At 38.6% G+C, this 19,898-nt stretch overlaps 3 protein-coding genes across 3 annotated transcripts; 1 reads left to right on the forward strand and 2 right to left on the reverse strand.

Annotated features, from left to right (window-relative positions):
- Positions 1-131: 131 nt before the first annotated feature.
- Positions 132-4,927, reverse strand: LOC114731517 (calcium-dependent protein kinase 18). Its single transcript, XM_028918708.1, has 12 exons — positions 4,406-4,927; positions 3,476-3,606; positions 3,113-3,154; positions 2,813-2,924; positions 2,651-2,729; positions 2,373-2,542; positions 2,043-2,169; positions 1,776-1,891; positions 1,586-1,693; positions 1,398-1,460; positions 949-1,122; positions 132-725 (listed from the first exon to the last, which is right to left on the reverse strand). Exons 1-12 carry the CDS (start codon positions 4,805-4,807, stop codon positions 573-575), a joined length of 1,677 nt encoding a protein of 558 aa, XP_028774541.1. The 5' UTR covers positions 4,808-4,927; the 3' UTR covers positions 132-572.
- A 6,835-nt stretch (positions 4,928-11,762) lies between these two features.
- On the reverse strand, positions 11,763-13,613 carry LOC114731520 (naringenin,2-oxoglutarate 3-dioxygenase-like). Its single transcript, XM_028918711.1, has 3 exons — positions 13,138-13,613; positions 12,609-13,037; positions 11,763-12,432 (listed from the first exon to the last, which is right to left on the reverse strand). The coding sequence occupies exons 1-3, from the start codon at positions 13,498-13,500 to the stop codon at positions 12,127-12,129; spliced, it is 1,098 nt and encodes a 365-aa protein (XP_028774544.1). The 5' UTR covers positions 13,501-13,613; the 3' UTR covers positions 11,763-12,126.
- A 3,708-nt stretch (positions 13,614-17,321) lies between these two features.
- Positions 17,322-18,931, forward strand: LOC114731522 (acidic leucine-rich nuclear phosphoprotein 32 family member A-like). The gene is made up of 3 exons (XM_028918713.1): positions 17,322-17,467; positions 17,577-17,980; positions 18,074-18,931. Exons 1-3 carry the CDS (start codon positions 17,362-17,364, stop codon positions 18,623-18,625), a joined length of 1,062 nt encoding a protein of 353 aa, XP_028774546.1. The 5' UTR covers positions 17,322-17,361; the 3' UTR covers positions 18,626-18,931.
- The last annotated feature ends 967 nt before the right edge of the window (positions 18,932-19,898 follow it).

Here is a 19,898-nt window from a genome sequence, read left to right on the forward strand (position 1 = left end):
GTCAACATCATCCAGCGTCTTTTCACCAGTGATGGTTAATTTTATCTTTTCAATCAAAACATTTGTAATAAAGTAACTGATTGAACCAATCAATGATCTTGTGATTATGAAACACAAAATTAATAGACATATAAGTTGGATGCCAAGGTTAATATAAGCTCAATCGTCCATTCCATTTATATGGATATACAATAAAATTAAGAGGTGGCAATAGGAAGACAACTGAACTCAACTAACATTTTTCTTTTGTTTATTTATAGTTACACTTAGCGCATCACTCGAATGGCACAACCAAGAAAGCCCTCAAATTCCAAAATGTACATAGGAGAGATTGGTCCGAAAGCCAGTCTACGACGAAGGCCCAGATAAACTCTACCTACCCAAACTCTGCAAACACCTCTGGACGATATGAATGGCCAGCTACATGGACTCCGTAGGATTCGGCATCGACTAGCTGCACTTTGAGTGTCATTGAATGGCCAGAGAAAGATATCAAGGCTTGAGGAGAATCTGCACCAAAGAACTCCACCGCAGCACCACCCTTGCGTACTAACCTTTCATCTGAAGCAGTTCTAATCTAACATCTTCCGTGGGGTTGTCACAGTTTGTGAACTAATGCTTGCAGTTCTAAGGAGTCTTCGAAACTCTGGGAGGCTGATTTTTCCATCCTTGTCAATATCAGCTTCCTCAAGTAGCGAATCAATGGATCCTCGTAAGCCCGTATGCTACAAAGCCAGAAAGCAATATTAGTCGCCATGTAAGTTTATGATTTTGTAAAAATTCTAACAAATATACGCAAAACTAGAGAGGAAGAAGATTTTCTAGCCAGCTGCCACCTTCCATGCTCACCCCCGCCCAAAAAAAAATATCGTAGACGCATATATCCCACAGGACCACTTTTAATTGTTGAGAGAAGTTTTCATAAAGTGAATGGAAAGCTTAACCAACCAATCTAAGTTCTTCTGGAGTAATATAGCCATCCTTGTCTATATCAAATTTCTCAAAAGCAGCTTGTGACCGGTGAAGCCACTTGTCTGAGTCATGCTCCTCCAATTGATGTACGTGTAATGTAGCAGCCACAAACTCGGAGAAATCGACAAGCCCATCTGTGTTGCTATCTATCTACAGGGACAAAAGACAGTGAATGTACAAAAAATGCCCATGGCAGAGTAGGATAGAGCAGTCATGATTAGGTGAAACAAATCTATTCCAATAGCAGTAGCACAAATAATATCGTTAAATGTTCATCAATCATCAAAAAGTAATATTGTTAGTTCCTAGGGAACCTCCATATCTTTTAAAATTTAAACACGGTAAATAAGTACTAATGTTAACCCAAAAAAAATAAAAATCCGGAAGTACAATGATAAAAACTTCAAAAGATCAGATCTACTAACCGCTTGTAATATCTCAAGAACACGGGAATCTTTCAACCTCCAAGGGATATCCTTAGCAAGAGCCTGCAAGAAATCTGCCTTTAGACCAGAGGTACGATAACTTGATACACATTCAGCTTATTAATCGCTGATGAACAAGTGGTATGTGCTCAGATTCAAGTTAGTCAGAAAGAAAGTTCATAGATTACATGTCTCATCTCTTCTAGACTAATAGCACCACTTTTGTCCACATCAATTGCATCAAATTGATCTCTGAGATCAGCCAACTCTTCTTCATTAAGTGTGCTAGCTAGTGCCTGCAAGGCAATCAAATAAAACGGTAAACCAACAAGCTTTATGCCGTTCAACATGCAAAGACCTCAATCAAATATGTCTTACCCTAAGTGCAAATTGTTTCAACCGACTAAATTTCACAAATTGCCGCATGTTGCTAAGGACAGATATATCAATAGGAATCTCTGAAGCCTCTCCTCCTTCCCTAACCCATGGATGAGCTGAAAATATGGAAATTCATAAACGATTCAATGTTTGGGAAAGCCTTCGTTTAGATAACTGAAAAACATTCAGATAGTGACGTTCAGGAGGGGATAAAACAGGAGAAGCATACAGCCCTCCTATATAGAACAGAAACAATTGGACGCATACATAGAGCCTGAGCAGCAGTTAATCTAGCCCGAGGATCCTTTACGAGCAATTTCTTCACAAAATCTTTCGCAGCGTTACTTATAGATGGCCATGGTTTCCGCCGGAAATCAGGCTTGTTACGTAATACCTGCATGTATGAGATCACGAATTAAACATCACAATGTATTATTAATAAGAAAGAAAAGCATTATCTTTTTCATATCATCATGCAGAATATGAAAAAAGAAAAGACCAAAGGCATAATATTAATGGTAAATATAGAAAAATAAAATGAAAAAACATCCCAAATGATTAGGAGGAAACTTGGAATGACATAATAATGTGCAATACCTCCTTAAAGATACCATCCTCCGTCTTATCCCAAAACGGGCGCCTCCCACAAAGCAATATGTATGTAATTACACCAATACTCCATACATCTGATTCTGGTCCTGACTTACGCTTCAACACTTCAGGTGCAACATAGTAAGCACTGCCAACAATATCATGAAACTTCTTTCCTGCAATTTTTCAAATCAAAGAGAAACATAAACCCAAAATGAACAATGCAAGAAAGTGATCAAGACAAAGAGAAAATGAACAAGTCCATTATTACAATTTGTCCTCACCGGGTTTAATGAAATCTGACAAACCAAAATCTGTAGCCTTCAAAGGTGAATCTGCTCTAGGTGATTTGAAAAGAAAATTCTGCATGGAAGTAAAAAATAACAAATGCATTGTCAATAAAATAACACCATATTGTTTAAACATGTCAGATATGCTAACCATACCTCTGGTTTCATGTCCCGGTGGACCAAACCATGTAAATGACACTCGGCTGCAACTTTGAGCATCTGCCTTACGACCACTGCCGCATCCTTCTCTGAATAACGGCTGTCTTTCCTGATTAAAGCAAAGCAAGAAGCAGCAAATTTTAATACAGAAAAATTCTACTTGATACAGATATCTGACAGAATAAATAAGTTATGAGGTCATTTAGTCATTGCGGTTCCGAAATTTGAGCAGAAGTAGACATTAAGAGGATCCAGTTAGCCAGGAAAAATTAATATCTAAGCTCAAATCTTACTTACTTGGCCAATATACGATCTAATAGTTCTCCGCCCTCGCATAACCTAAAAAGTTTATGTCACAACATGAAGGTAAATATTTTGATAACATAGATGCATTTTTTTAACTCAAGGTACATAGATGCGTGCGTGCGTGCGTGTGCCCATTCGCCAAGCGCAGAAAGAGAATACAAAAGCAAAAGTGCATCAGGAGTCATTTGATAAATCTGTTCTCAAAAAATAAGTCCCTCTCTCAAAATATCAAACAAAAAAAGGCATATAGAGGTGAACTGTCGGTCAAAATCAGATGGAGCCTACTAAAAAAACAATTTGATATAGAAGCTCGAAAATAAAAACTAATTAAAAAAAAAAAAAAGAGCAACTTACTCCATAACTATGTATACATATGAATCGTCCTCAAAAGCATTATAGAACTGAACCACATTCTCATGGCCTGTGAGTTCTTTCAAAATCTTGACCTCTCGCTTAACATCCTCAACGGCAATTGGGAGAATCATCTGCCACAGATTTCAGGATTAGATAGAGACAAAGGCAACAAGCCAATAACAACTGGAACTAATTACAAATATATTATAAGTTTCAAACTCAAATTACAAACATTTGACCCCTATCAAGAAAAAAAATTGCAAACGGACAAAAGCTAGCATCTGCAAAACTTGTAGGACTATATAATACACTACCATGGTTTCAAGTTCACTCACTGTCAGACTAGCGCATGAAGAATGGCTCGGCATATAAGCAACAGAATTAGCAATACAACTATGCCAGACAAGCACTACATTACTGATAAGAAAATTTACTAAACTCATCAACCTCAAACACAAGAAATGCCGATTCTCAAGAAGTCAAGGAATAACTAGACTGGATCTATGAGATTATTTTGGCGCGAATAAGAAGTAAGATATATATGAAATAAGAATCTAGGCAGTCGATACAGAGTTGACCAGACATCTAAGTGACTTCAACACTTGAAATTAAAGCAAACTGGGATCAACATGGGAATTGAACAACATAGACGTAACAGGGAATCAGTACATGCCGTTGAGAGCTAATTAAAACAAAGTCATCATTATCTGATTGTCCAAATAACGATCATAACCTTCAAAACCAAAACAATCATAATCCATTGACCATGACGGAGCTGCAACTAGAGGGATAATGATGAAAGAAAACCCAACTTGTCTTCAATTTAACGACGAATGCGAACTCTAAATCTCATAAATAGTCAAATGGATGCGGGTGCAAGAAGACGGAGAAAAATGACCGAACCAGCTCGGAAATGCAAGGAATTCATACCTTGCTCTTGTCAATTTTTTTCACCGCCACCCGATCGCCCTTTGCTAGGTCTACTCCAACATATGTGTAGCCAAATTGACCATGTCCCAGCAATTTTCCGAGCGAGTAACGCGCATCGAAATCTTTGTCATAGCCGAAATCGGTCCGTTTCCCGCACGGCTGGCGTTTCGGATTTTGCTTATCTTTGGGCTTGGGCTGCTGGGAATTCTTGTTCGGCAGAGCGTTACGGATCTCATGCGGTACTTTTGGCCGCTGCTCGTTCGTCGCTTGAGATTTAACCGTGGTCGTGCGGGATTGAGGCTTGGGGGTCTCTTTGCGATTGTGGTGGGTGGCGGTGGCGCCGTTCGCTGTGGTATTGCTGTTGGAGCCACTCACTTTCGTGGAAGAGAAGCAGGTGCCCATGATCGCTATTGACAGATCGACTGCATTGGAAATTTTCAATATATAATACCGATTGAGATAGCTCCCACGAAGACGAAGGCGATTGACAGATAGAAATAAAAAAAAAATCAAAAAATGCTGTCGGAGGGTGATTTCACGGTCGAGATTGATTTGGTTTCAGGCGATGAGATACAGTGTGAACGCGGCAATTCACATTCATATCTCAGACTAATTAATAATTTAGAATTAATTAGTGCAAAACAAACTAATATGGAGTAATTTGATTAGCCCAGCAGTCTTTCCAGTCCGTCTTTTTTCTATTTTTTTCTCTCTATTTTCTTTTGTTTTCGGGTTTCGTTTTTCTGGTAGGATATTTATACACAAGACCAACCCAGGGACTCCCAAATTCAAGCGTTTTGCGCTGTAGTGTTGCTGTACGTATATATGCACTCCGAACTCCGAAGATTCAATTTCCATTGCCGAATAGATCGATCCCCGAATAATCACATATAATTTAATTTTTTTTTAATATTTTTTAAATAAATATATTTAAGGATTGAGATATGACAATGAATAGAAAGATGTAGACTTCTTTTTTTCCAATTACCAGGAAAGCATAAAGATGAACTATAATTATGATCATATGAGAAAAATCGTGACAATTAAATGCCGAGAAATGAGGGGTGCACGGCTACACTGTCATCACTTAAAAACGACCGATCACGAGACTTATGAACCCATCAAAACGCTAAATAATCCAGTCAGCTGCACACATCATCAATGTGTAAGCATGAAGATTTTAACTCTAAGCATAAGGGCCTGATATCAACATGTTTAGAGACATCGCACATGAAGGTGAAGTGGAGGACTCGATAGAGCATGAAGATAGTTATTTGTTGAAATGAGATTTGGTGTGTTATTGGGGTGTTTGGTTCAAAAGTATTTTTACATAAATAAAATAAAATAAAAAACTTGCCTCACGTATTTATTTTATATACATGTGAATAAAATATGGGATAATGTGAGGAGGAGGTGCCAATGGAGAAGACTGAAGAGCGGGGGGGGGGGGACGGGCGAAAGGAGTGATGAAGTCATGTCACGAAACTACCAACTCCCTTCGCTGATTGATTGGCCTGCTTTGAATGCCACGCACATTCAGAAGCGCCAGATGGAGCGAACATGTTGACCGGGTCTTCCCCCACAAGGTCACGCGCCCCCTCAGTCCAATTCGAGCTCCCCAGTTTCATCACCAATTCAGCATTATTGTATTCATCAACTGAATTAAGCTGCCGAGTCAACAAATGGATGTCAGGTCCTCCTTTTATTTGAAAGGAAAACAAAGAAAGAAAAGCTCGCTCCTAGAACGCAGCTCACCGGCATGTCGCGCGTTCGATCGAGTCTTGCCATCTGATCAAAAGAAGAAAAGTCTGCCTGAAAGGGAGAAAAAGGTAAGAGAGAGCCGTGGTTTTGAATGATCACTCATGCCAAAAACCTACTCCGTTTGACCATCACATTAAATATGCATGTGTTGTCTATACATAAGTCCGGACAGAGGAGTGATGGTGGCACTTCTTAGCCTTGCGTGGTGGCAAATAGAAAATGAATTTATGTGATGATATGGGCAGTGAATGAACACGAAACCAATAGTTGGATAACTTGTGTCTCGTGACATAATGAGCATCAACTTGCGTGTAGCTGCAACCAACACTGATTTCAAATTAAACATCGCATTTTGAAGGATTCGCTCATAAGCTGGCCTTCGAATTGCAGGAGAGTGCGCAGTCTTAGTTAATTGTCCGTTGGGATATGTAGGAAATGAGCCCGCACTTTGAGTTCTTAATCTCAAGGTTCCTTCACCGCCTCTCATTCTCATCCTCCTCCTTCTTCTTTCTTATTTATTACAATTTAAATATGTACGTCAACCTTTGATCCTCACTCCCTTTTTTCACTGTTTCTCTTTGTGTGACTTGCGACTGGGCATTCAAAGATTTACCACGTCTCCTTCCGCAACTGCTTCGGCTGCATATATATTCATATGCCCAACACACACGGCGACCACCCCCCCCCCCCCCGGGGAAAAAAAAAAGGAAGGAAAAGCCCTGTGTCATACCCGCTTATATTGAAGCAATCCTCTCAGACCACACTTGTAATTGTCCTCATAATAATAAATAAATAAACATAGAAGCAGTCAGTGTGCATTTTTATTTTCTTTTAAACAACGTCTTCGATGAGAATCCGTAGCTTGGTGGCTCTCTGCATTGGTTTTGATTACAACACTTGTCCTTTTTGCTTTTTCAATAAATCATCCACGACGCTCGCTGTCAATGCAAGAAGTGTGAAACGGGCTACTTTTTCTAATATGCGCATGTGTGTGTGTGTGTCTGTCTATATACACACACACACACAGAGGGAAAACCATATTTACACGTTTTTGTGTGAAAACTGGAAAGTACACAGTCTAGAAATGCCGGTGCTTAATTATAAATCCACGTGAGCAGATTTTTAGAGACACCCGGCAACGATTCGCCCATAACTAAAATAAGAATCTTGCTTACAAGCTGTTAATTACATAATTTTGAATCTCAAGAACCATAGCTGTTGAGAGGATTATTTCTGAACCGTTTCTGGTCGGAAAGAGAATAGTATCAAATCGCAATTTGGCTATATCCTATTACACCTAAAACCCAACCCAAAAAAAAAAAAATTGCTTCGTCACTATGTATTTTGTAAACACTTGTTTAGATTGATTCAAAGAAGAGATAAACAAAGCTTTTAAAAAATTATTTCATCATTTCTTTTGAAAAGAATCGGATTAAATTTAAGATATTTCTTTCAATCCATTTTACATAATCAAATCACGGGTTCTGGTGCTCGTGAACTCGGTACACTGAGAAAAATTCACGCAGAGAAAGAGTCGATCTTTCTTGCGTTTCTAGACAAAGGATTTGAATAAGTACAATTGATAAGAAAAACGAAACTTACTTGAACAACAACCAAAAAAAAAAAGGAGGAGAGAGAGAAACACGTTTTTTTAAAAAAATTACAATAAGACCCTAAAAAAATTATAAAATAAATTTTAAATATTGTCATTTTCTATTTTGAAACTCGTCATTGTATACTATTTAGGTCGTTATTAAAACTTTTTAATAATTTCTTTTTAGGACCTGACTGTAATTCTGCGCAGCATAAGACATAGTTCTGATATCTGACAAACTACAAGAACTGATTATGCATATGCTTAAATCTTCTCCTGTTGGTTTGCTCCCTCGTGACTTCCACCAAAATTCCCAGTCTCCATTACACACAGATATTAATATATATTTTACTTCCTGTCTTAAAATGAGATCTTATAATTAAGACCGGAAGTAATATAATATCATTGCTCTATCAGCGATATTGAATAAATAATAACATGTGGTCTCTGAGTATTAAAACCCAATCAAGAAATGTAATGATTCAGGCAGGGTGGCAACGTCGGAAAGGCTTTTCTTTTTGAAGTTGATTCCTCTATTACACACACGTACAGCATGTGATGTCATTCTCTGCCAACAAGGTAAGGACGCGTGTCATGACTGGGGAAGACCCGGTCAGCGACTGAATATGGGAGTCCAAGTCCACAACTGACCCCCGAGAAATTTCATGACATACAGGCATATTCACCGAATAATTCTCTCATATATATAGAGTATATATCTATAGTTTATGTGGGGGTAAGGAATAGGATTAGATTTGGAACTAAAAGAAGAATAGAAGGGGAGGAGGGGTACCGGCAATTAAAAATTACCAAAATCTGGCGGACCTGATCGCTGACGAGGGTAAATACGGAGTTGGCAAAGTAGGAAAAGGGGATTATTTCCATAGTTAGTGAAGATTAAGAACAGAAAGCAAATGGATGGGACCTGTGTGGATCAAACCCATTGTTTCTGGATCTTCCCAGAATCGCATCTCCTTTTACTCTGATATCTCTACACTAAATCCCAGCAATTCGAGTTAAACACCAAAGGAGGCATATTACTAAGCTTGGGATGAAAAGGGGCAAAAATACTATTTTTAACATCAGGAAAACATGTTGGCTTCATGAAAATGCATATTCCCACTCTTCTTATTGGGGGCAACAATAACAGGATAGTGTCACGGGATGATTTAATTCTCAGGGGAATGGCTTATAGAAATGAAAAATCTGAACCAAAAGACATATCAATCACTGTGCAAACTGTAAACCAACCCCTTTCAGAGGTGCCCAGCGGGCGGCGGATAAAAATAATGTGTTAATATTACGCGGTGAAGTTTGAGAAAAGCATCTCCAAAACTTCGCTTGCTTTTTGTACAAAAAGGAAAAAGTCTGAGGGGGAAAAAAGGCGAACGAAAGCAAAACAAGTGGTCCTTGCGCAAGAATTTATGGGGGAGAGGTAGGGAAGCGGGGAATGCTTCGTCTTATGGGTTTTACTTTAATGGGTCAACTGATTGCTTTCTCCTTTTAATCAGAGTTGGGTGAACGTGACTTTGAATAATCGAGATTTTCCAAAGTAATTGCGGTTTTATGTGATCATGATTAATCATGATTTTTTTCTTAAAAAAACTAATGTTGAAATAATTGATTTTCTCTAACTCGCCTTTTGCATATATAATTACTAAAATGGTATCACGTCAATAAATTTATCTGAATTTTCGTAATTATTATTTGATTTCAACAACTATTAAATATAATTTAATAAATGACATAGCATAAAATATTTTTTTTCAGGTTTTAGTATGAAGAAATCATCATTTTCAAGTTAAGCATACCTGGGTGTCCTCTACTGGAGGCTCGAACTCAATATCTCATTTAAGCAGTATCAAACTGCTTACTACTTGAACCAACTCCCCCGTTAGTTGCTTTAATAATTTTGAATTAATACTTCAACGCATTGATCCCAATCTGCGTCGCCTTTTTTGGGGAAAAAAACTAATGGATCTAGAAGCCCAATAACCTTCACCAATTTTGAGCTACACGGTCTAATGGCCCAATTTGGAAGCACAGTCATTTAAAGGCCCGGACCCATAAAGAAACTCGCCTGAATAATGAGGTTAATGGCGTTTTTTAAATTCGGCCGGCAGCTAAATGGGGTCTTGCTTCATTGAATATTGGCCAATTCCATCCTTGCCATCAATATCAATCAGTACATAAAATTTATAATTTATAGTGAATTATACTCATTCGATTCTTAATATAAGACATGATTAACTAAGTTGAGTGAATTAAAAATGATACTTAAATTAGTTTATGTAATATGTTTTTTTCTAAAATACCCTAATCATCTTTTTTTAATTTCTTTCCTTCCTCTTCAATTGGCAGAATATCAATAGGTTGATTTAAAAAAAAAATTGTTAAACTTGTAAAATAGGTATTAGATATAAGACCAACATCAACTCTTTAATTATGTTTAACATTAAGGACCAAACGAGTATTATTTATAAACCATGCACGGCATAGTTCACCTCAGACTCGTATAACACAGGCATCACGCCTAATTCACCTGGATATTATTAAAAAGCATGTTTATTAACGTTCCCTCAGCTAAGATACTCCTCCGGTCCTTAATATAAGACCCATTTAACTAATTTGATTAGATTAAGGAAGTTAGGTAAATTAGTTAATTATAAGAAAAGTGACACATTTTTCCTAAAACACTATAATCATCTTTCTTAATACCCTATCTCCCTCTTTTACTTGATTATGGTTGAGGGAGTATTCATAGGGGTAATTTAGAGAAAATTGATAAATATGAGAAATTGGTCTTATATTTAGGACCAAAACCAACTCAAGAATTGGGTCCTATATTAGGGACCGGAGAAGTATTTAATTTTCTAATATGCAATAACAAATATGTGCAGTCACAATGGCTAGTTGCCCCATTATCAATGCCATTAGTCACAATGGTATTGAGTTTGAACCTTAACATTAACATTTATTTTTGATAAAACAACATGACATGGACATGGAACATCGAATATTATGCATGGTATAACATATTAATTTATACAGAGTATATATTTATCGTATTCCTTATAGAACTCAAGGAATTGTACTTCTTATGACATGGATGCGGAATGTCGGCCATTTAATATGGGATGCCGGTCATATTAACTCGTGCGCCATTGTTTTCCTTGTAGGCAAGGATTTGCAATTTTTTATGACAGAGATAAAATAAAATAACCGGGAGCAACATTTTTTGACAGGTTTTTACTTTTTTAATGGCCAATCGAGAGACCATATTCATTGTTAGTTGCGCAAAAAAAAAAACATGGGAATCGGTTTTGCAAATATAATTTTGATGATTTAGATTTAAAAATTTTTAAATAAAAAATTGCTTGTTTAAAAAATAACAGCCAAGATATTATTTTTATTTTAGATTTTATACATATTAAAATAATTTTTTAAAGAATGTGACACAAAATTAAATTTGAACAATTCAAATTAAATTGGATGGTACAGATTTCAGTCGTTGAGCACTGAGGGTAATCCCAATAACATCTATCCTTGCCCAAATTACCAATTCCGCCGAATAATGTGGGAGTGGGAGACAGTTTTGCCAAGAAAAAAGAGAGGATTGGGCATGTAGTTAGTTGAGGCATACAGGACAAGGTGGTGGGTTCCCATTAATTGAAGCCACCTGTTTGCAAACAATAAAGGGAAAAATTAAATAAAAAATGTTAAAATTCTGTTTAAATCGTTTTTCTTTTAACAAGGAAAAAGGGATATTACCAATAAAGAAAACGGAAAAGGGGAAAAAAAGGGGACAGAGAGAAAGAGAGAGGAGGCGCCACGTATTTCCCATGGAGACGTCATAGCAGAGAAGGCCCCATGAACTCTGGCCTCAGCTCTTCCGCTTGTTCTTAATCCTTTCCGCCTGCAGCAAGCGCCAACCACCTAGCTAGCTTGAAGCCACAGGCAACGCATACGATTATATGGTTTTATCCCCACAAATAAAGTACGAATTAATCCGCCCCTCTTCGCCTTTCCCTTAATACCGTACTAATAAAATTATACTGATTCTTGCACGATATGATAAGATCGCCGTGTGTTTGGAATTAATAAGTATTTCAAACACTTACGTTGGACTAAAGAATGTGCGGAAAGAACTAATATGAAAGTATAGGGGCCGGGATGGCAAGAGATGATGGATGATGAGGGGGGCACAACTTATTTGTTCATGTCTAAGACCAAGTAATGGGGTTTACGGGGAAAAGCTGATCCAAAAGCAATCCACCAAAACACCGATCGACGGCAAATACACGGCGCTGTTTTACATAGCATAACCCACACGTACTAAATGAAATATATCGAAATTATTTAACGCTCAGGCAAGTATCTGGTCAATGGGCTTCCCTTCCAATTTGGCCTTCTCCATCTCCTGCAGTTCCTTCTCCTCTCTGGCCATCTTCTTCAACCTCGCCAGCTCCAGGTCCTTGCTCATCTTCCTCCTGTACATGTCCGCGAACGTGATCGGCTCCTCCATCACCGACTTCTCCCCCTCCCTAATCTTCAGCGGGTACACTGTCGCTTCCGGCGCTGGGTTCTGGAACGTCGCTATCGACAGACGGCTGTGCTCCGAGTTGACCACCGCCTGGTGATCCGCGTTCTTGAACCTCCCGTTGCTCAGAAACTGACACCACACCACCATCACTATTATTAATTAATGCCGAAACATTATGGAACACCTCTGGCGGGTGAATGGAACCGATGCATTGATGAGGCACGCAATCAAAGCAAAGCAAAGTGTCGCTTGTCAAAAAAAAAAAAAGCATAAGCGAAGTGTCGTAATCACTAGTCGGTACTCACATGACCGTGATCTCCAAGGTTCACGACGAAAGCGCCTTCCACCGGTTGGACCGTGATCCACGTCTTGCCGTTATCCCTGGTGGCCTGGAGTCCGCCGACCTGGTCCTGGAGGAGGAGGGTGATGGTGCCCGGGTCGGTGTGACGCTTGAGTCCGAGGGTGAGGTCCGGCTGCGGGCATTTGGGGTAGTAATTCACCACCACCTTCTGGTCCATGTCCACGCACGCCTTCGTGAGGGCTTCCTTCTCCAGGCCCATTGCCTCCGACAAAACCTCCAACAGCTTACATGCCAATCCCATCAGCCTGTCGCTGTACTGCTTTGTGACCTCTCTCCAGGATTCCGGCTTGTCCGGCCACCTGGAGTAGTCTCTGTTCCTGATCGGGTATGAGAAGTAAGTCACGATCTCTCTCCAATCCTGCACCGTCTCCCCCTGCACCCGCCACCGCGCAATCAATATCAATATGTTCGCTACGCATAAAATTAAGGAATGAATGCATGATAATAATATGGAGAGGGAGATGACAAATTACTTGGAGATGGCTGGAGACGATGAAACCGCCCTTCTTGCCGCCGGACATGTCGAAGCGGAGCTTCTCTTCGGGGGGAAGAGCGAAGAACTCCTTGGCGAGACGGGTCATGTCGGAGATGAGGCTAGGTTCGACGCCATGATCAACGACCTGGAAGATGCCCCAATCCTCGCAGGCCTCAACAATCTGCTTGCAGATCTGGGCCCTGCGACCGTCAACCTCGTCGATGCCGGCGAGAGAGATGATGGGGATATCACTGCTGAATTGGTTGTAGGCGACCTTTGGGCGCTCGTCTTCGTCGCGGAGGAAGCGAGACTCGAAGGCGTTCTCGTCAGAAAGGGAAGTGAGAGTCTTGGCGGGTGCCATGTTGGGGTACAAGTACGAGTGAAGGGAGAGGGAGAGGGATGAGTAGGAGAGTGGATGGGGGGAAAGGGAAGAGAAGGTAATGGCTATATATGAAAATGGATGAGGGGGGTGGAGTAAGATGTAAATGGGACAGCTCTAACTACCACGGGGCACGGGGCACGGGGCCGGGGAAGGGCGAAGAAGTTGTGCTCATAAATCACACACCCAGCTACCAGCCCGTCTCCCGTTCCCCATCTCTCTCTCTCTCCCCCCACATTTCTTCTAGAAGCCGGCTTCTCATGAACGCTCCCCGGTGCTGATATATTTCTTGTGGACAGTATGTGCTTCCCTCATTCACCCCATCAGCCGATCAGGATCAGCATTTAATTTCAGGATTTGGATTTTCTCACGTTCCCATCTCTATTCCTTTGGTTAGGTCCAGCTTCATTTTCCACTTTTTTTATTTTATTTTTTCCCATAACAAGTTGTATCTTTAGCCCAAAAAGAAATTGAACTTCAATTAATATATATATATATATTAGACAGACACCGTTTAAATTCTATATTCAGTTAAGATGAGATTACCATTAATTAGCCAGATACATCCGAATCCGTGAAATTAAACGTCTTGTGTATTCTTTCCTTTTTTTTTGGTATAATGTGTATTCTTTCCTTTTATTTAGACACAATATGCATTCAGTATATCATATACGCTTGAAAAGGACGATGAAAATGGTGGGTAATTAATTAATAGGAGCCGTTGAGAGTGTTAGAGCCGTGGATGATTGCTTGCATAAATTAATGATAATTAGGCCGAATTAAGAAGATGAGATGAGAAATGGGGCGGATATAATAATGGGATCACCTAACCTTCAAAGCCAAAGGGAAACTGCACATGCGCAGGGGCATCGTCACACATACAGAATTAGTCAATTCTCACTGTTTTGTTCTGAAAATTGCATCCCCTGTAACGTCATCCCATGCCTACCAATTCATCCTTCATCCCATGCCTACCAATTCCTCCTTCTCGTGTGTACCATCATCATCTAACCTTTTTCTTTTTAAATAAAAAAAACAAAATCAAACTCAAGGTTTAATTAAATATTCAATATTCAAGGTCAAAGAAAAATTTAAATACTCAGTATATTCGTCAGGGTTTCTGTAATCTTAAAAAGCTTCAGTCAAGGCATTGTCTTATAATAATCTGGGACTCAATCGTATATATGCAGATTTATCTGCGGGCGGGGATATGATGATGGTTCAGGCAAATTAAAAAAAAAAAAAAAAAGGGGAATGTGGAAGGAGTAATGAGAGGGAGGAACGTGGAAGCATTCGAAAGGGAGCACGATGGGGACCTTGAGCTTGAAAAGCGTCAGTATTCACGCCCATAAAACGTACACACAACTCAACTCTGCGGGATGCCCACATACTCGCTGCTATTCTCATCATTTCCATTCCCAAAACAGCATCTGTGTTCTTCATCTGATGCTGAGGCTTGTCATTTTCTAAGCTGTCTCGCTTCCATGACTGGCGTTTGCTACCGTGCCACTCCGATGCTATTTACAAATCACTTCTGTCCCACATTTACAAACAAAAAAAAATACATTAAATTAATAATTTTTTCATATTTATTCTTTTTTAAAGAAGGGGTATTACAAATATGTTTTATATTTCCTCTCACATATTTACTTTATCTCTTTCTGCAATTATTAAGTCAACGGGGTAAAATTAAAACAAAAAAGCTTATTAATTATCCTACAAATGACTTGTATTTAGAAATGATCTTTTTTCCCTACAAGTGATTTATAAATTAGAACACAACGGTACTCGTCTGGTTTTATTTATAAGTCACTTTTAATATATTTCATATAGATAGAAAAAAAAATCTGAAATTTCATTAACTGTCATTTAAAACTCAATAATTTTTCAATTTTATATCTGTATAATATACATTATACTTGCAAAAAAAAATCAACATGATAATAAATGAAGGGTAAAAATTGGAAGCCATAATTTAACTTGGTAGGCTAACATAACACTCATTCTTAAATATACCAGATTATTTTTTCCCATTTTCAAATTCAACATTCTTCTGATTTTATTTATAAGCCACTTTTAACATATTTTACAGACTAATAAAAACTTTAAATTTTATCAACTCTTATTTAAAATCTAACAACTTTTCAATTTCATTCCGATTTTATATATAATGTATCTCATGAAAATGAAGTTAACACGATAATAAATCAAAGTTTTTTTTTTGGACCAGAGACTGAAGGGAAAACCACCTAACGTGGGTGGTACCTAAACAGCTCGAATGTCCTACTTATACACACTAACACACTCACACACCCATCCGATGTGGGGTTTGAGAGCACCCACAAGGGACCCTTCCAAGCACGCACCAGATAATAAATAAAAGTTAAAGTTGCACATTCATGTACAATTTTTTCTCTCTCTACCCTATAAATAGGACAAAATGTTTTTTTTTTCTCTCTACCTTATAAATAAGACTAAAAGAGTACAGTGAAAGTCCTCCTCAACAACTGATATCTTCTACAATTTGCATGCGAATATATTGTCATTTTTCGTTTATTATCTACTAATTTCATCTCCATTATTTGAATGCCAGTTGAAAGGGCAAAAAAAAGTTTTGGCCTCAAACCGAGATCACGAGATCATTAGCAACCCTTCTCAATTCATCAGTTCCCGAATTTTTATACGTGGATATATCTCTTACTTTATTTCTATATTCAATAGGTGCCAATTAGCAGTCTAGACTTTGAATGCCAGGAATACAATTGATTTTCATAAGAGAAATTTCTCCATTAGCAGTCTAGAAGCATCATCAGTTATTTGATTGCAATTAAGTAATTCCATAAACGAATGAGAAAATATTATCTTTTAAAAAATACAACAATATTTATTCCAGATAAATAGCTATAATAGGAGAGAGAACAATTAAATCTGTCAAAGTACACAGGCACAAAGTGACAAAGGGTGCGTTTGGATGAAACCAAACCATGATTTGGAGAATAGCTTCTGGAGAATAGATTCTAAAAAAAATAGATTTTGGAAAGAATAGATTTTGTGAAAAAGTGATTTTGAGAAGTGTGAGTGTTTGGATAGTTGTTATTAGAAGTACTTTTATATATACAAATTGGCATAAATTAATATGATAATTATAGAAAAAATATATTTTATGATATATTTAATTTGAAGGAATAAAATTGTTAATAATATATTTTTATTAACATATATTAATAATATATAAGATATATAATTAATAAATAATTAATATGTATATATATTTATAAGATATAAGATTAAATATATTTATAAAAAATATGTTTATAAGAAAAACAACAAGATACATATCCTATAGGCTCTCACACTCTTCCCCTTTTCCTCCAAAAGTAAAAAATTTCTGCTTTTCTCAAAACCATGGTTTTGGAGTCAAAACCATTGTTTTGATTTTTTTTAAGAGTGTTTGGCTAACATTTTTCTCAAACCATGGTTTGATGGTTTGGGGTGCTTGCCAAACACACCCAAAAACAATATTGCAGAATAACCACCATAAAGAGAATTATCAATGGGCTGGACTATGGATAATGTGGCCTTGTGGCCCAAACCAGACACATAATTCAAAAAATGAGCGCTAACGGCTAGTTCTTGTTTCTCCGGCTGACAACGTCCATTTCTTGCTAAAATAAAGATGTAGGACGCCGCGTTGGCCAACGGTCATATTAACCCTACTTCCTTTATAAACCCCACTACCTTCGCGTCCCTTCCCAATCTCGAGTTCTTCTGCTTTTCTCTCTTCACGATTATCGCTTAAAGCTTCCAGAGTTTGTGCAATCTTGAATCAATTTCAGGTTTTCAATGGAGACCCCCTCATCAACAAGAAGAGTCACCAGATCTCAAGCCTCGGCTGCTCTTACTAACAATTCTAACGGCATCAGCCTCATCAACAACATCCCAGTTTCGAGTGAGTCATCTTCTTTACAATCGAATTCTCAAAATCCCTTTCTATTTGTCAAATTTTCATCGGCCTTATTATTGAAAGACTGAGTTAACGTATTTATCTTCTCTTTCAGGAAAGACAGAAGATTCTGAGAAGGCTCTGACAAAATCAAGGCAAAGAAACGGGAAGCAGCAAGACCGATCGGTCCTTATCGATATAACGAATGATTCTCCAATTGTGGGGCTCGCAGGCGGCAATCTCAAGACGCCGTCTTCTTCCATTGTGAAGCAGAAGGTCAAGAACACGCCGGGATCCGGAGAGGCTCTGCTCAGGGGTCAGGTCAAGACCCTCTTGCAGAGGGTGGAAGAAGAAGCAGTACTTTCGAAAATATCGCTGGAAAGTCGTCCCTTTCTTCAACTTGTGAATTCCCCCTCGGGAGTGGTTGCTCCGACTCCCGCTAATACTCCCCAAATCTCCAATCTCTCCGGCGAAGCTTCAGTGACACCTCAGGCAATCGAGGAACATTCAGTTTCTCAGGTCCGTCGACTTCTGGTGAAACTAATTAGATTTTCACCGGGAATAAGATTTCTCGATGGAATTGTCTGATGGAATCTTGTTTCTTAATGGCAGGTCGTGAATCAAGGGAGCCCTGACTCCGATAAAAACCAGATAACCAGATCGCTCCTGATGGATTTTTCAGACAAATCGGAAATATCGGATCTATCAGAATGCTCCTCTGAGCTGACATATCAGGAAGTAGTAGGAGGAGGTAAAGACAAGCCCGCTGCAGAAGATGATGATGCATCCATCTGGTCAATACAGGTGAATGCAAGCACACACGACGAGGATGAGGAGGAAGTGGCTGAAGAGGAGGAGGAGGACGAAGAGTATTATGATGAGGATGAAGAATATGATGACGGAGGCTTGGTCGACGAACTGTGTGAAGGGTTGAACAAGATCAGTGTGAACGAGAGGGCAGTTCCCAAGTTCGAGGGAAAACACACGAGATTTGTTTACAACAGTGATGATGAGCTTGTAGGGGAAGAAGAAGAAGAAAAGGAAAATGAAGAGGCATCGCCCAGCGTGCTGCACCTCAAGGGCTTGCCAACCCCAAAAGGAAAGCACCTTCGCTTTCCAGAGGAGGAAGCAGAACCAGAAGACAAAGCGGATATGGCTTTGTGATGATCAACTGAGGTTGTAATTGGTTGTCTTTCTTGTTGTGGCCCAGGTTTTTGTCTGTCGGAGTTTGCTGGTTCGTTTGTTTTTCTTTTGTCTCTACTTGGAAGCCTCCCAAGTTTTGATAGGGACCACACATGGCGTGGTCTGAATATTCCAATAATTGATTTTTTTTTTCAGCTTTCGAATTACTTGCCATATCCCATTGTCATTTTTTGCTGTGGATATGATAATTCACATCCAAGCAATCCTTTTTCGCAGAATCAACCATCACCGTCAATTAATATCAACATTAAAATATATGAACGAATTAACTACTCATGCTATTTCTCTTTTTGTTTGACCAGGAAAACAAAACATCTGTTTCATGACAAATACACTCATTCCGATATTTTAATGCCACTTCGAATTATGAAGAAAAAAATAAATTAACTATCTGGACGGCCAAAATAACGCTACCATCTTGACTATTCGTAATTTCGTATTGTTATGCTTAATAAAATAGCCCCTCAGTAGCAGGGCAGGGTTTCTTTTTTGTCCCCCACTCTTAATAAAATAGCCTCTTTTGGGCTCGAGAAAGCACCTGTTCGTTAGCTTTTGGTTCAGGAAACATCATTCTGTTGAACCATAGAATGAACTAACTAAACGCCACTGTGAATTATGAACCTTTTCTGCTAGCTTTTCAAAATATATACAATGTGACAATGTCCATCTGTCAAAGTCGAATTAGCCTTTGGCTAAATCTGTTATTAACCGAAAGAGAAACAATCTCTCATAATAAGAAAACTTCCAGTGACCTGTTTGTTTTATGATTCAGGAAGTTAATTAATTAGGTACTAAAACTTAATTTCGACTTCGAAAACTTTGAGACACAATTGAAAAAAAAATTATTTAATGATAGTATAATGGACTGTGATACATTGATTTAAATTAAAAGAGAAGAGTGCAAATGTCATGTCAGCATTAACATGCGGATCACTTATATTTAATGAGCAGTAAGTGAGGGCACACATCAAAGGAAAGAGGGTGCTGTATATGTTAGTGTGAAGACAGATAGAGTTGTGAATTATGAAGTGAAAGCAACAGGACTGGAGAAAGGAGACGGGTCCCTGTCAGACGGATGCAACCAACTAACGGAACCAATGGGCTTGCTTCAACCACCTCCCTCCTTGTCAACCTCGAATAACAAGATACTAGTGAAGTGGACGCAAAGTAAATTTAATTAACTCCGCCCAAATCAGTCTCCCATTCCTCTAACCACCATACAACGTTCCCCCTT

Source organism: Neltuma alba, unplaced genomic scaffold, assembly GCF_004799145.2.
Source record: "Neltuma alba isolate B1F8T4 unplaced genomic scaffold, ASM479914v2 tig00012836_pilon, whole genome shotgun sequence".
Taxonomy (NCBI): domain Eukaryota; kingdom Viridiplantae; phylum Streptophyta; class Magnoliopsida; order Fabales; family Fabaceae; genus Neltuma; species Neltuma alba.

Bases quoted from the DNA above. Each gene is read 5' to 3' on its own strand.
- LOC114731520 (XM_028918711.1), bottom strand. From the start codon at position 13,500: ATGGCACCCGCCAAGACTCTCACTTCCCTTTCTGACGAGAACGCCTTC. The intron at 13,038-13,137 runs GTAATTTGTCAT...TGGCGGGTGCAG, and splicing joins TCGTCTCCAGCCATCTCCAA to GGGGAGACGGTGCAGGATTG. The intron at 12,433-12,608 runs GTGAGTACCGAC...GTGTGGTGTCAG, and splicing joins ACCTTGGAGATCACGGTCAT to TTTCTGAGCAACGGGAGGTT.
- LOC114731522 (XM_028918713.1), top strand. From the start codon at position 17,362: ATGGAGACCCCCTCATCAACAAGAAGAGTCACCAGATCTCAAGCCTCG. The intron at 17,468-17,576 runs GTGAGTCATCTT...CTTCTCTTTCAG, and splicing joins CAACAACATCCCAGTTTCGA to GAAAGACAGAAGATTCTGAG. The intron at 17,981-18,073 runs GTCCGTCGACTT...TCTTAATGGCAG, and splicing joins AGGAACATTCAGTTTCTCAG to GTCGTGAATCAAGGGAGCCC.
- LOC114731517 (XM_028918708.1), bottom strand. From the start codon at position 4,807: ATGGGCACCTGCTTCTCTTCCACGAAAGTGAGTGGCTCCAACAGCAAT. The intron at 1,694-1,775 runs GTAAGACATATT...ATTGCCTTGCAG, and splicing joins TGAAACAATTTGCACTTAGG to GCACTAGCTAGCACACTTAA. The intron at 1,461-1,585 runs GTAATCTATGAA...GATTTCTTGCAG, and splicing joins GTCTAGAAGAGATGAGACAT to GCTCTTGCTAAGGATATCCC.